At 34.1% G+C, this 16876-nt stretch overlaps 2 protein-coding genes across 6 annotated transcripts; one reads left to right on the top strand and one right to left on the bottom strand.

The window, feature by feature from the left end:
* The first annotated feature begins 282 nt into the window (after positions 1–282).
* On the top strand, positions 283–4178 carry Pgls (6-phosphogluconolactonase). 2 transcript variants are annotated; one of them, XM_077420075.1, is made up of 5 exons: positions 283–709; positions 1900–2100; positions 2389–2672; positions 3160–3278; positions 4081–4178. In XM_077420075.1, exons 1-4 carry the CDS (start codon positions 586–588, stop codon positions 3268–3270), a joined length of 720 nt encoding a protein of 239 aa, XP_077276201.1. In that variant the 5' UTR covers positions 283–585; the 3' UTR covers positions 3271–3278; positions 4081–4178. The 2 variants fall into 2 exon arrangements, with proteins under 2 accessions (XP_077276201.1, XP_077276200.1); XM_077420074.1 differs by having other exon boundaries at positions 285–709; positions 3160–4178.
* Positions 2934–16787, bottom strand: Scamc (Short Calcium-binding Mitochondrial Carrier). Of its 4 annotated transcripts, none has more exons than XM_077420066.1 (10): positions 15114–16787; positions 13959–14085; positions 13641–13728; positions 13225–13336; positions 9051–9209; positions 8414–8674; positions 7994–8161; positions 7549–7803; positions 7251–7341; positions 2934–3008 (listed from the first exon to the last, which is right to left on the bottom strand). In XM_077420066.1, the coding sequence occupies exons 1-9, from the start codon at positions 15354–15356 to the stop codon at positions 7267–7269; spliced, it is 1488 nt and encodes a 495-aa protein (XP_077276192.1). In that variant the 5' UTR covers positions 15357–16787; the 3' UTR covers positions 2934–3008; positions 7251–7266. The 4 variants fall into 4 exon arrangements, with proteins under 4 accessions (XP_077276192.1, XP_077276193.1, XP_077276191.1 ...); XM_077420067.1 differs by lacking the exon at positions 2934–3008 and adding an exon at positions 14880–15031 and having other exon boundaries at positions 4622–7341; positions 15114–15256; XM_077420065.1 differs by lacking the exon at positions 2934–3008 and having other exon boundaries at positions 4622–7341.
* Positions 16788–16876: the final 89 nt, after the last annotated feature.

Genomic DNA, 16876 nt, shown 5'->3' with positions numbered 1-16876 from the left:
TAATATGCTTATCTTTTCAGCTTATCTATTGAATACAAGCATTTTAATCAATAAATACCGTTAAAATTAATATTTTATAATTCTCCGTTCCGCTTTTCCGCTCAAAATATGCTCCATGTAATATTAAGGCATTCAAAACAGACGGAACGGATCGACGGAAATCTAGTAAATTTTGTCTTCCGCGCTTCCGCGTTTCCGCGTTTCCGCGTTTCCGCGCTCCATGTAATGGCACCCTGAGAAAGTGCAACTCAACCACGTTCGACGTTCTCGACCAGCTTTGACGGTAGAAGAGTGCAGACATACACTCTGCTGTCTCTTTCTCTCGCTATAGCTCTCATAAGTAATTTACTACATCGGTATTCTACGCGCGATATCCAATCGCGCCGTGGGCCGTGGGTCGCTCGTTTCATCATCCGGAGTGTTCCGACTGTTCCGAGTCCACGATCACGACTTCGAACGCTCAGTGGCTGACGGCTGTGTTAATTGACTGGACGTGGTTCGTGGTTGTCGCGTTCGAAGGTGCATGGTCCGACGGGATAACCTCGCTTTCGCTCGTCCGCACCCGCACGCGAAAAAACGCACGCAATGACGGAGGTAGTGGTGGCGATCGACGAGGAGCAGTTACTCTCCCGGATCTCCAATCTCATCGCCCGCGCCGCGGATGACGCGATCTCGCGCGACGATCGGATCTTTCGTTTCGGAGTATCAGGTGATCCCCACGAATTTTTAATACAATTCCGTTTTTATATTTATGTTCGCGCGCCAGCCGCGCTGGCCTTGCGGCTCCGCTCGAGTTTTAACTCGCTCTGTAATTTTCACGTTTTACACGTTCCACCGGTTATGATAAGGCAAGTCGAACTTCCACGTTGTAATCGCGCGAGAATAACTTTGGGTTTTTTTTTTTTTTCCCCCCCCAAGTTTCGCTTAAAGTCACGTATTCTGCGTATTGTTGCGCGCGAAAACGAGCCGCGAACTCGCTGAATTTGTGAATAAATGAGACAGAACATTTTTCCATAAATTTCCATAGATTTTCACCTGCCTTCGGGAACATTGCACTTCGCGGCGAGTTTGTATCATGATTTTTTTTTATCTGCCTTTATCTTCCCTTTTTTTCATTTACACTTTCCGCACTCGATATTTCGTCAGCATTTAATCAAAAAATTATCGGTTATTTTTCAGCTAAAATTTCATCCATATACATGAATAATAAAAGTTCTCTATTTAATAATTCTATTTAATAATGTGAGTCATTATAACGATCGATAACCGGTGAAGTGTATCACAATATTTATCAACTTAAACAAATGTTTAACTATGTAAAAATGTAGAAATATATTTTACATTTATATTTGCATAATTGTAAAATTTAATGTAAGTAGGAATTAAGAGAATTATTATATAAAAGTTGTTTAAAAGTTATCGAGAAATGTTTTGGGGATAGAAACCGTTTCTCGGAGAGTATTATTTTTTCGAGACCTATAATTTCGCGTGTAACGAATTTATATAAGTATATATATTCTAGAAATTTTGAAGGAAGTCCAGAAAAGTGTAGTTGAACAAAAAAAATGTGGATCGTATGATCGATTGACTCGTGATTCGGTTATCTGTTTATATATGTCGCGCTTCTACGCATCAACGCATCTTTGGTTGGTTATCGCGTGGAAATATATTATGATACGAAACAAGGTTAATTTCTGGCGGTCTGAAAAAAATATACATATGGGATGTCTATTATTATTTTAATTAATTAATCATTAATATTCGAATAGTCTAAGAAGATTAGACGAATGATTTATAAAATTATCATTTTAATTAGTAGAAATTTATACCGTTTCGATAAATTCGTCTAAAAAAAGGGACTTGAGAGAATTAGTTTTAATCAGTTATTAATTTGCATAGGCGGTTCGGTGGTACAACTGCTGGCCAAGTCTCTGCCGTACATCGCAACCGATTGGAGCAAGTGGCGCTTCTTTTTCTGCGATGAACGAGTGGTGCCCCTCGAGGATTCCGAGTCAAATTTTGGCCTCTACAAAAGTTGTTTTATCGGAAAAGTGCCCGTCACTGAGGAGCAATTCATGAAGGTTGATCCAGAACTCAATGGTACTTGATCCGTAATCTCTCTGTTTCTATGTTTAAGAGTATATAATAATAATCCACATAATCTTTCTTAACTTATCATATATTTATTTATCTCTATCAACTTGCTTATTATAATTTCTTATTGTTTATATATGTATGTGTACATTTATAATTATCATTTTATAATTATTTATATCTTAATTATCTGTGTTACATCGTTATATGGTTTTATAATGTTATTTTTATAATTTAACATTATTTGTATTGTTTTTATTTGTCATTTATTTATTTATTTATATATATTTGTAGCCGAGAACGCGGCGAAGGATTACATTAAAAAAATGGCCTTCTTCTTCCCGCCGGACAGATTACCGAGATTCGATTGCCTGCTGTTGGGCGTGGGTCAGGACGGGCACACGTGCTCGCTCTTCCCGGGTCATCGGGCCCTCGACGACGAGAACATGTGGGTCACATGGGAACTGAATGCGCCGAAACCACCACCCAGTAGAATCAGCCTCACTATGCCAGTCATTAATAACGCTCGCATGTGCGTGTTCATTGCCACCGGCGCTAGCAAGGCCGAGATCGTCAAAGTAATTACCAAGTTTTTCCTGTAAATTAATTTATTTCAATTCTGCAATCTAATACTCAGAAAATTAAAATAAATAGTTAATATTTTTAATTAAATAATTAAACAACTTTTCGCTTTTCTTAATACTTGAAATTTTCAAGTAAAATTTCTCTAAAGGTATCTAATTAAATTCAGAAAGCTGAGATAATGAAGAGAATTGAAAGATAAATCAACTATAAAATATATCATTAAAAAATTTTTTTACCATTTTTCGATCAGCCAATTCTCCACCAACTAGGATTTCTTATCTTGCGTTACTCTTGATCTACTAGACTGAACTACGTTTGCTGCTTGACTCCTATAAATTAAAACATATATATTGAAACAGGCATGTGGTAAATTTGTTTAATATTAGAAAATTGCACAGAGAATATGCGTGAGGAAGGAAAAATAATAAAAAAAATGTAAAGATTTGGTTGTATTTAAATTACTTCTGTTATTGTTTACAGAGGATCTTGAGAGATAAGGAAGATTTACCAGCTACCAGAGTGGAACCAGTTGATGGCACTCTCTTTTGGCTGCTCGATCAAGAAGCGGGCAGACTACTCAACTCAGACTGAAATGCGAGGTGGGATAAAATAAAACCCCTACTACATTACATCGATTTTATGACATTCCATATCATATACTACATATGATTGTCTTGTAACTCTTTTTCTTTACAATTTTTTTCAGCTCTATATATTTTAATGTTTTTTTTTTTCATTATAATTTACTATTAAAGTCGATAGAGTATTTGAATAAGCGTTATATGCTCGTACCAAAGTGCGAAAATGACTCGTGAGAAAATTGAAAATTCAATTTTTGACTAATATTGCTCAACAATGTCATTTATACAAAAAATGTGCAAACTTTTTTATTGTAAATCAATCTGCATATGTAAAAAGATAATATTTAATAAAAAAAGTAATAAAAATTTTGCATAAAAAAATAGAAACATGTAACTAACTTTTTAAAAATACATTGCGATATATCATTTCATAATATATAATTCTTTTAAACTTTTAAAGAGAAAAGAACAGATCATACTTGAAAGATTCGACTTTAACGCAAACTCAGGAAGGACTCTTAAATCCGGTCGGAAGAGATAAAATTCTGATCTACAACTGAGAATAATCTCAGATAATTCTTGTCGAAGTTATTTTCTCTCATTCTCTTCTCCTGTGTGGTATTCTCTTGGAGAAACTTACTTAAACCAATCTCTTTTTTTTCTTTATTTCTAGTATATACACGAGTCCTTTCTTTCAAGCAAAAAGTACTAAAAAATATCGTTATTTTGATTTTTATATTTTTTATCTTTGTTATCATAAAATTTATTAAGTTTATAAAAATGTTGAGTAGCAACTTAACGAAAGTGTTTTCTTCCGCAGATATGCAGAAGAAAGATTATACAAACAGTCCGTAATATCTTTTGTGATATATGATGAAACTAAAAAAAAATGTTCTAAATAAAATACTGACAAATTCATGTTATATGTTGTTATTCGTGATGTACACAAGATAATATATATATCTCATTACTTTAGTTTAATGAATAATGACAATGTATAAAAGAAGAAATATTTTGATAATATAGATTCTGATATTAAACAATCATTAAAGTTATTGTTTTGCTTTTGGATTGTAAGCACAAATTATTTTTTAATATTTTAGCCTGTGATCTTATTTAATTTTCCACATATACGCGAGATCTGACAATAATTTACGAATTTGCGAGATACAGCAGTTATCTTATTACTGAACTGAAGTGCCTTTTTACGTAGTATTTGTGAAATACTATATCTGATTTTCAGCATTTTACCTATCTTCGTAGCAAGTTAGTTGCGTTGGTTACTTTCACGAATTTTATTGTCAGGTCTCGTATCAGAATTTAAAGAATGATTTTGAAGGTAGATAATAATTAAAGATCGCTTATGTTATACACGATGTTCTTTATTGTTCTGATATATTCAGTTCTGGAACCTCGCATTTTATTGCAAATTTCTATTGTTTGAATCGATATAATAATAATAATTTGATGATTAAATAATAATAGTAACTATTTTACTCACTAATTCTTTTTTAAAGACATCCGGTATAATAAAAACGTGCAAAAATGTGTATATGTATATATATACTGTATTAATTTGCACAATCAATAATAAATAGTAATTAACACATATATTATATATATATATATATATGCATATTTATACATATAAAATGTGTGTTAATGTCACATATGTACACAAATATAAATTAACATTTACACTTTTGCTATTAAAAAAAAAAGTCAATCATGTCCAATCCAATAACTCATCCACGATAAATATTTCCATCATCTTTCAAAATAATAATAAAATCCATATTGATAATTTTCTTTAACGGAAGATTTAGCTTATTGGGAAAATTAACTTGCGGTAGAAATTTCAATTTTAAAGAAAATTAACTTAAATAAAATTTAATTTTTCTTGTCCACAGTTTATTGAGCGTTATCGCGTATCCTTAAAGGCAAAATCGGTGTATTTATCGTGCACGAGTCATCGCTATTCTCCGAATATTCGTCGATAAACAACATGTGTGTCTAACTGTACATGTTTTATAATACATGTAAATACATAATATACATAGTTTGTAAGTTCGTAAAACTTATCTAGGGGAATGAATCGTAGTAACCGGAATATAATAATATATCGTAACGGCCGGTGAAATTGATTTTATTGTATATACGAAGTACTAACAAGGTTGAGATGAAAACCGAGTGCCGCATGATTTACAACAATATAGTAATTATTATCGCCAAATTATCGTGAAAAGCTTGATCCACTGGAGTCACTACTTTCTTTTTTAACTTTTTAATAAAAGTCTAGGAAATAATACAATAAACATTGAAACATATTTCTTTATACATAGGAGAAAATAAGTATTAAATAGATCTAAAACTATAGTAACTATAATAACTAGTTCTGAACAAGAATTTCATGCTGAATGCTATTATACATGTACGTCCATGTGTGTGTTTAAAATTCTCTTTCAGGATTTATCAGAATATCTTATTATTTTTCTCCTATTTACAAAAAATATATATTACACAATTTAACAAAAGAATATAAATAGCATAAAAGTACAAAATTAATTTTTTATATTATTACAAAAAAATTATATTATAAATATTATAAAATATTATACAAAATTTATGAAAGAACATAAAATAGAATGTTAATTCTCTATTTTTAGCTTATCAAGATTTTGTATTTTATATAAGGATAATATATCATTTAAAAATAAAAAATGTATCATATAAGATATAATAAATATATCATACAAGATACGATAAATATTGGAAAAAAAAAAGTTTTTTAGTTGAGTTTTCATTATTTTTTTATTACAATTTCTTTCCATTATGTGAATCTATAATTAAAAAATATGAAACTACATCTACTACATCTTTATATCCTAAAGAAGTCCACGAAAAATGTTTTCTGTAACAAAATTACACAAAAATTGTTTATTTTATACAAAATGCTTCGTGTTTCAATGGATCAAGTTACTTTGCATAATTTGGTAGAGCGATAATCCTGTAATTTACAAGGCGCCATGTTGATAAATCATGCGGGAAAGTTTACAGTCATATACATATCACAGTGTCAATGTATAACTCGATCCTCCATCCTTCCAATTAAAACGGAATCCTTTAGGTCGACATTAAATCACTTTTACATATAGTAACAAAACGTATTTTTGCTGGCACGCAAGTCAAAAGCTGAATCTATAACTTTTTACTTCTGAAATAATTTTAGTAGATAAATTGTTTTTTTAATTACTTAATAATCACATAAATATTATGTGATGATTATTATTATATATTTTTAAATTATAATAAAAAATTAAAATTTTTAAATATAGGAATAAATTATAGTTAGAGAAAGTAAACAATTATAATAGTGATTTATATAATATACAAATTTTAGACTGAATGTTGATGCTGACTTGAACTTTTCCGCCAATAAAATACGTTTTTACTAAAGAATAATTGAGAACTGGCCTTTCCTTTGATGGTTGTCAATTCAAAACTTGCTCGCGTATTCGTTTACAGAAAGACTACACATAATACTTTTCTTACACGCAAGACATTCTTTGTACTGTATTGGCCAAAATAAAGTATCATTGCATTGTAACAACAATCTATACAACAGCAATTGCTAGAAAATCGATAATTATAATATTTTGATTCGCACTATTTTTAATTTATTAATATTGAAATATTAAAAATATATTAAAATCTTAATAAATCATAAAAAAAATTGCGAGATAGAATGTTCGATTAATCAAAGAAGTTTCTTACGTTAGCGATAACAATAAAAGTAATCACCGCCATTTTGTTTCTTCTTTATTCGTTTTTTCTTTTTGAGGAAAGACAAACGAACGCGCCTTATCGCCAAATGATCATTCGTCATGTCGATTATTTATAACGAGTGAAAAGAGAGAGAGACGGGGGTAGAGAAAGAGGAAAAAGAGAGAGAGAGAGAGAATAAGTTAGTTAATTGAATTAATCAGTCACCTAGCATTCATTTTCATCACGTCATGTTGACGCCCAACGCCTGCCGGAAATGCTCATATACTACGTAACTAATAGATACGGCAGGTGCAACCTGTAAATGAAATATATTTTTACATTTAGTAATAATCAAACTATACTACAAATTTATTAAAAACTAAAAAAAAATTTTAATTTATGACGACTTTAATATAAGTTAATATCAGTTAAGCTGTGATAAGTTAAATTTCTATAAATTCAATTGTAGAAATATAAAAATTCCTTAAAAATCAATGAAATTTTCTTATTAACGATCATATACCTTGAGAAAATTAGGCGTGAGGCCGCGATACAGACCGCGTACTCCCTCGCGGTTGAGAATGTCTTTGAAGACGCCAATCATGGTGTTAGGCAAGCATTCGGGTGCAATCTCGGCCTGCAGTCGCGTCCGCACTAACGCTAGCGGATACGAGCATACTTGGCCGGCTGTGCTGGACGCGGTACCACACAGCAAGAGAATCCAAAATGGCGGTTGTTCCTTTTTGTCATGCGTACGTAAGTAACTATTCTTCAGCGTCTGCAAACATATCGTCCTTTTAAATGATCGTCGAGAGCAATCGCCGAGGAAAGTTGGAAATATTATCGTGACTTACTACGCAAATTACACATTAAATTGATTTGCATAAATTTAATTTCACATAAATATCATGTTATTGTAATAGTTTATAAAATAAAAAATAAAGCTTTTCTTTTTGGTATCGACTTACTTCGTAGACGGCTAAATCGATGCCGGCATAAGGAAGTATTCCTATCAAATTAGGTACATAGCCTCTGTAGAAGGATTTCAAACCACCTTGTCTATATATTTTCGTGGCTGCGTCAACCACGCCATTAAATTCGCCCGTTTTTCGCAATGCAAGTCTTGTCTTCAGTACCTGCAAGTATGTTATACACTTCTATTTATATCTCTAGTAGTTTATTCTATACAAAAATAATATTTCTCATTATTATACATAACTCATCTTTATTCATTTCTGTGTTTGCATTATATGTACATATCTGCACTAAAATAATATAACGATAAAAATCGAAGAACAAGAAATTCATATATCTCATGTCTAACATCATAAATGTCATCCGACGTAAGGAAGCATAAATCACAAGATAAACAGGAACCAGGAACATACCTCAAGGGGATAGATGGCCGACTGACTGATGCCACCGGCCATGGAGCCAGCACAAAATCGCTGGTAGAGCCCAAGTTCGCGACCCTCATCGTCCTCCTTGATCGCCCGCTTCACTTGTTCGTATGCCATAAACTTGAGCGCTGTCTCCGGGCCAATCTTGAGCACGTTAATGCCATTGCCGCGCCACAGGCTCCTAATGCCACCCTCGCGCAACATGTACCTGAAGCAACTCATGATATTGCAGTGTCGCGTGCCGTGGACCTGCAAGGACGATCGGACGATTCTCTCGTCGTATTAAAGCAAACTAGACAAATTTACTCGCTTGCTCGACATGCCATCATAAGCGAATCGTTTCATACAACGCATAATAATAAAGATTTTCGAACGAAATTTCATTATTTTATCTATATACATAGATTACATAATAAAAAATATACATGTAACCTCTTTCTATTAATTGATAATATATAGATTATATTATATTTATATATTGCAGACTATATTTATAAATTAAATATATATAATCTACAAAGAATGTTTAATATATATTGTATACATATATATTAGTAAATTTGATAATAAATTCAGAGATTTTTGAATGAAAAAAAAATTGAAAAAAAGTCGTGCAAATGCTTACTTGTAGATAAACCTTGATACGGTCTAAGGGCGCGGTGCAAGTACGTGATACCGCACCTGCTATCCCTCCGGATAATAAATGTCGCCACCACATTCCAGATACCATCTCACCCTTCGTGAACTCTTCGGGGACGCCGATGTCCTCCCCGATATCCATATACTGTAAATAAAAAAAAGAAATTATTATCAAACTGTTAATTGAATCATTCGTTACATTCTGTTTCATATTTTATATAAAAATATTAATAAGATATTGTACATTAATAAAATATTAATAAGAAGCAGGCCGTTCCCCCAGAATATCAGCTCTCAATAATAAAACGTTGATTATAATTAATATTTTATATTAATATAATAATATGAATGTATATTTATAATCCAAAATCTATTTAATTTAATGTTTCTAATAATATTCACGAAAATAATTTGAGATAACCATTTATAACATAGCTATTTATAAATTTATTAAAAATATTTGTACCATTTTTTTTTATTCCGTATCCTATTTATTTTTCTTTTATGGGAATTCTCATTGACTTTATACTTTTACAAACATTTTCGCTTATCTATTCTCGTACGAGCGATTATGTCTGCGTTCCAATGTTTACTGCCAAGGCGAAAAATCCAGTGCACGTAACGTATGTTATACATTTTCAATACTAGTAGTGAATATCGAAACGCAGCCTTTGACTGACCTTTAATATAAACATCGATAAACTAGGTGATAAGATTATTGTGCCGACTTTTCTACACGCATATATGTATCATTTGGATCGCTTATCGATCACAGATATGAAGTATTGTACTGTTGCATTTCGACGAAGGTAATCGGATCCATGTACAATAGCACTGTTATGTTACAAATATTCTGTTACAAAACGCGTGTTGTAATTCAAAGCCTGGTATATCGAACTCGTGAACCGATGTTCGTAAAAAGAATCTTCTTTCTAGTTATGACAAAAAATATGCTTTTATTTTTACATAAGTTTCAATACATATAGTTTTAATACGTTATTATATTAACTGTATTTATACAACAAAATAAATTATTTTCTGACAAAAGATCATTGCTCATTACATATATTTAAATCTCTTTTTTTATCACAATTTTAAATTTAAAAATTTACTACACAAAAACATGAAAATCGAAATTTCTACAGCATCCACACAATGTGTACTTTTGAACTTTACATCATAAACGTTACGTCACATATATTTTCGAAAATAAAACTTGGATTCTATCGGTCTAACTTGTCCTTTAAATTTTCTACTTAATCGTTGTATAATTTACACACTACTAATAGACAAAGTATTTTAACGTAAGTTAAGTAAGCCTTTATTATTTTTTAAGTTAAAATAGATACAGAACATACAGATGAAGCGTACTTAACACGCGTAGTTTTTCAAGTCATTATTATATAGAACTGCTCGCGATATAGAGTCCAATTTAAGCTGTTAGATTTGAAGTTTATTTGTTTGTTTGGAGTCTACCCCTATTAGCTAATCACGCCGTCATAACCAGTGACGTAACAATTTTGCGAAATCACGATCGGGCTAGCTGTTCGCAAGACGATGGAACATTATTGCAATATACTCGGTGCAATAATACGTGGAATTGTATCACACAAGTAGAATGTTCCAAGCAAAATGACTCGCAAATCGTCGAACGATTATAATTATCAGTCAACTGCGAACTAAAAAGGTTTTCCCACCATCCTCTTAGCTCGACTGGGCGACGAGCCAGACAAACGTACAGACAGGTATAATATCCTAGGCCTGTTCCCTCTGAAGCTAAATTTTCTGCACTCAAAATAAAACGTGATGTGTCGGAAGCCGAAAGGCACAGTAAAATATATCCCATACATTGAGTGTACTTTGAACTGTCAATTCTTTAGTCAATTTAGAGTCGTATCTCTAGCGGAAACAAAATCTTTTTACTATCGTTATGTCATTGCAATAACCGATAGTGACTAAAAATTAGTTAACATAAAATAAAAATGAATGGGAAGTAATTTACTATCGATATCTACAGACGTCAATCAAGTAAAAATAGATAATGGATGTATCAGATCATATTCACACAACAGTATATATATATAAATAAAATATATATGTGTGTGTAAAAGAGCTCAAAAGACAAATTCTTGAGATGCATTCCAGAATCACTTTCGCTCTTCAACGCCGACCTTGTCTCGCACACCTGACACTTTCTTTTTCCATTCGAAACGGAATACCTCGATAAACTCGGACGCCGATTGGTCGATCGGCAAGGGCCCGTCGCTCTACTCACCCGTTGCAATAACTCATGGTAGCGCTGCAGAAATTCTTCACGTACTTGACACGTGGACAGGGTGCTATCATACTGGAGAAATCCCCCTTTCTTCAGGACGTACATGCTACAGTCGATCAGCTGTAATCGGGAGTCATGTGGTCGCGACGCGCACACGCTCACCGTATGAAGTCGATCACTCGCTTTCAAGTGCCTGCCGCTTTCGAGATGTTTCTCTCCCTTCTAATACGTTCTACTCTTCTCCCCGTTGTTCTCTCTATACCCTCCTCAGTCGAAATACTTCTCTTCCTTCCGATTCGTCCTTCTATTCCTCTCGTCTTTTCCTCTTCTATTTGCTTCCAATATTCTATTTCCGTTTTTCTGTTACTTTTCTCTTCTTTTACTCCTCACTTTATCATTCAGTTTATCTTCTATCTCCGCGTTCCACACCGTTTTCTCTTGTATAATTCAATTTCCTTTCTTCTTTTATCGCAGTTAAACTATATTCGCCGATTTATTATATGTTTGAGTTACAAAAGTGATCGCAAAAATCACGCTTCCTTCGAAATCGGCCACGCTTGCACACTCGTGTCTCATTTCGCACTACGAGATCTGCACTTTCGCGACTTTCAAACTTTCTATCAAGCGAGGATGTTTCATGCTGATTGGGGTTGCGCAAATTCTCGAGAATTCCCCTCCTCGTTGTTCTCGGTATCTTTAGATCGCGGGTCCGACCTGTGGGTATCGCTCGGAATGATCGGGCGGTCTAAAAATCGCCGGCGGTCGATCGAGTAACCGAACGATCTTGGCCTGACGATCCAAAGACGAGTTGACACTGACCCACGTGGCCGAGGAAAACTCTACGTTCCGCTCAGGTAAGACGGTCTTAAACGGTAAAAGAAGAGAAGGGGGAAAACGAGCCACGAACCAACGATTCGACCGCTCCGAGTCCGGGTGCGAGACTGAAGAGATAAACGAGGAAAAACCCTGAGACCTGAGATACGGGGAGATATCGTCCCCTCCAAAACGGGGAACGCCTCCGTCTGCTGTAGTCTGCCCTCTCCCTCTTTTCCTCTCGTCATTGCTCATTCCTTCGACGTCAGAGACACGCGCGTCATCGAGGCAAATACCCGCGTGATGACGATGATCAAAGTCGGCGGCCGTTGCGCGTATGTACATAGTGCAAAGTTTACGCACGAGTTTGAATTGCGCTTACCACACTTAAATTTTTCATATGTATTACAATACTAATTATATAGCTGCCATGTACTGACGTTGGTTAAACATATTACGTTATGTGACATAAATATTATGATTGTATATTCTTATTGATATTTGCTCCGTTGTTCCTATTAATAATAATTATTTGATTTCACTTTTTTCTATTATTATTTAATTATTATTAATATATTATACATTGTTGAGAACCACGAAGTTGGAAAGAAGTTCCTCAGTTGGGAACCACTGATATGGCATAAGAAACAGCTGATGAAACATTACGCAGAATTGCGTCAGATAAACTTATTGAAAATTCGACTTTAATAATTTAACATTTAACCGAATATTTACCGGAGTGTTTTGTAAAGTATCAGTGTCCATCGAAATTGAAAATCTCGTATGTATACACGTATATGTACGTAGAGCACAAAATGAGATGGTATGAAAATGGTCCCCAACATGGTTTTATACGCATGTATATATGTAGCATATATTAGTTACTCGTTATAAATAATAATAAGAATATTACGGCCGAGATGTTCGGGTATTGTCCGCATATTTCCGTAATTTAAATAATAAAATAGGTAATATAGGTGACACAATACTTGAATAACATACACGCATCTTGATATTAACTAATGTTACGTATCTTTTCTGATATAAAAATTAAATTGTATAAAGTACTCACCGTGGAGTGATGCCAGTACTCGATAATATCGAACAAGGTAGAACTCGGTGCATAGAGGAGAAAATCCCGCCATTCGTTGAAACTGATGTTGAGACTTCCATCTTGGTCCATGCTACGCAAAGTTTATTGTATTACGTAGTATATCATCGAAGAATCGTAAGATTAAAATTATCTTCTAACAGCATTTCATATACACGCATTGGGATGCGTATGAGTGATAAATTTAAAAATATTATTTAACAACAAGTTCTCAACATTTATTTAAATGTTTTAAAATCTTTTTGTAATAAACAACAGTTTTCTTAAAAACTTTGTTTTTAATGCCATGCTTAATCAATGATATGTATATATACGTTACAATACATTTTAAATAACTTGAAAAACTTAATAATTTATTATAATTAATAAAATATTACCGTTGCAATAACTCCGTTGCTTCCTTTCGTGCAATTTCTATTCCTAGGTCCTTGAAAGCTCTTATCAATTCTTCTAAATCTATCTTCCCTGCGAATGCGAAAAATGTATAAGAAATGTTTACAGCCTCTCATATATATAAATTTTGCTATATATTAAACAAATAAATATATCAAGCAGATTATTAGCCGCCGGTCTTCATTTAAAAAAATATATGTTTTACATTATAATCTAAATTTTTTATTTAGAAAAATTTCTCAATCTTGAACTTGTAAATTTTTTAGAATTGATTACCTATTATTTATTAAATGTACGCTTACCGTCTTTATTTTTATCAAGATGAGAGAACTGCAATCGTAGATTTTTCTCATGTTCGCGAACGTAGTGTATGAATTCAGCCAAACTGATATCGCCACTTTTTGTGCGATCTGAATGGGCAAGAAATTTCTATAAAATCAAAGGAATAATTTTTTAGATACACGAAATCATTTTAATTTTACATAGAAAATGTAAATGACGGAAAAAATGCAAAAATTTATATATTAATTATTATAAATATACTAGAGAATATTATGACATCTCGCGTGGAAAGTCTCTCGTCCGAGAAATGTTTAAAAATTTATATAATTATCGTTAACAGACAAAGATTTATATATAAATGTATTTAAGTACGTACGTGTGTATGTGTGATTAATAATGTATATTTTGTAACTTTCAAAAATATAACGCGATAAAAATCGATTAAGTATCAGGAAAACAAAATAAACAATGAGGTTTATATACAATTTAAAGAATTTGCCAAAATTCCAATAATTCTCCAAAATTGCAAGAATCACAATTTCAAGATTTTATGGCACGGTAAATATAAAAAACCTCGAAAATCGACAAAGCATCAGGAGAATATAAGAAGCAAAGAAATAGGACACTATCTATAATTTCAAGAATTTAAGATTTCAAATTGCAAAAATCAAGTTTCAAAAACTTGACAAAAACCAACAAAAAAAATATAATCGGATTTAAACACGACGTGACTAATCCTACAAATGTTTTGCCCAAAAGATAAGGATGATCAACAGATTTTCTTTAGAGAACTCTTTAAATAATTCGTTTCGAGTGCATTATCTACACTTTGACGGTAATGCTTTTCTCTCATTTCTCGCGTAGGTTTCTCTCGTTTTATAAATGCAAGAAAACGCTAGACCAGAGCTAGAGACATATTTTTAGCTGTATTTTATATCAACCTTATATATCTCTCGTTCCTTCAATACTAAATCCATCAAGTTCAAGTCTATCCATTTTATCCGTACTTAAATTCTTCTCTCTTTCTTCCTTTGGCACACGCATATCCCGTACTACAGCTGAGGGTGCTAAGCGTAGACGTGTGACAGCGCCGCTTGAAAGAGTCCAGAGTCCAGGATGCTCGATAAAATACAAGTCTAAACGATGAATACGTGTGTAATAAATTTAACAAATACCTGAGCGTATTGAGCGTACTGAGTGTGTACGCCGACCTCGCGCAGCGCCTGGGACAGGTCGTGCACGTCGATGCGACCGTTGCCGTCGAGGTCGAGGCGCTGGAAGAGCCCCTCCAGCCGCTCCTCATCCTGGGCCGGTAGCTCGTGCAGGTAGTGCGCCGGCGGCGGCTTCGCGACCGCGCGCGCCGCCGGCCGCGGCGACGGCGACGCGCTTATACGCGCACCGCCGCCGTTCCCCGGCATACGTACGCCGTTACCCTACGCTACGCGACGCGAGGCGAGGCGAGGGCCAGATAAGACGGGACACCGTCGCGGTAGCGAAGCTCGACCGCTCAACGAAGCCGTGCCGCGGTAAAGCGTGCGAACGTGTTAATATATGTACGTACGTGCGTGTACGCACACGCGCGCATCGCCGCAGTCACCGCACTGCTGCTAGTGCTGCTGTCTGCTGGAAATAGTGGGAACTCTGGGAAAGAGTCTGGGCTGCGTTCCAAAATTCACTCTGCTATAGCGTACGCGTGACGTAAACTATAGATTTTAGTTACCCACAGTGAATTTTGGAACGCAACCCTGTACACTGTGCGGGGCGAGAAATAACTAGAAGGTTTCTACCGGGGCCCGATTCTCTAACGAGAAACGTATGCGCGCAAACTCTGCTTTAACAGAAAGGCTGCAACGTGCGTGGCTATCGCACAGTTTTTACCCAATAAGCTTGCAGCTTTTCCGTTAGAGAGCAGAGTTTACGCATACGTTTGTCGTTAGATACGAGGAATCTTTTCTGGAAAATAAAAGAATATATTGATGCATCGTGCTAAATTTTTACGTTCAAAACCGCACATTCATATATATATATAATGTATTCCAATATATTTTTCTTATTTGTGTGTTTCAGATTGAAATACGTCAAATACAATTATAGCGCGTTTTATTTGAAAGACCGCCTCCCTGTTGTTTCTTCTAGTTATATATTTTTAAATTCGTTTTAATAATAAAATATTTTAATAATAATAAATTGTGTATTTGCTATTGAAATAAAAAGATCTTTTCTTTAATTAAATATTCTTCAATCAATTTTTAATTGGATCGAAAATTTCTATTAATTACATGCGAATAATAACAAAATCGATTTGGCACCCAAAAAATACACCTATGGATAAGACGGAGAGATATGGTTCGACGCGTCAAGTTGCACGCGTGTCACGGCGTATTCGACACGCGGGTTTCCCGACTAGGTATTCTTTCGTTTGTGACCATAATTTGACAAATTAAAAAATACGGTATTGGTATTACATCTAAATATTTGTACGTTCACGATGGTTGGTTGAAAAAAACTCGTCATACTTTTATCGACTAACTCAATTTTATATGGATTATTATTTAATTTTTTAATCTTTCGCGTATGTATGTTGAACAGATGTCATTATTGCAGCTTTTTTCTCATCTTTTTTATACTCTGTATCAGCGACAATATAACGATAACAATCCTCGTTAAGAATACTACAAAAGGATTGCAGATTGCAGATAGATACTTTTCAGTTTTTATTAAAATGTTGACGAACGAATTTCTGTGAAAGTAGAAATTCATTGGTTCCCGCAATATAAATTCCTCATCACGTATCTATTACTGATTGGCTGTGGCCTCGCTCGTGGTGCCTCGGTGACGTCATCTCGTGGCTCGTGCACGATTCGGAGGTAACTCGTCGTCTCTCGCGCACACATCTCGCATCTCGCATATATCCCCACTGTACTGACTCCGCACTTAT

This window comes from Temnothorax americanus, unplaced genomic scaffold, assembly GCF_048541705.1.
Source record: "Temnothorax americanus isolate GAGA-0224 unplaced genomic scaffold, ASM4854170v1 Scaffold6, whole genome shotgun sequence".
NCBI classification, from domain to species: domain Eukaryota; kingdom Metazoa; phylum Arthropoda; class Insecta; order Hymenoptera; family Formicidae; genus Temnothorax; species Temnothorax americanus.
Note: the sequence above shows the minus strand (reverse complement) of the source record. Positions and strands in the feature narration are given on the sequence as shown.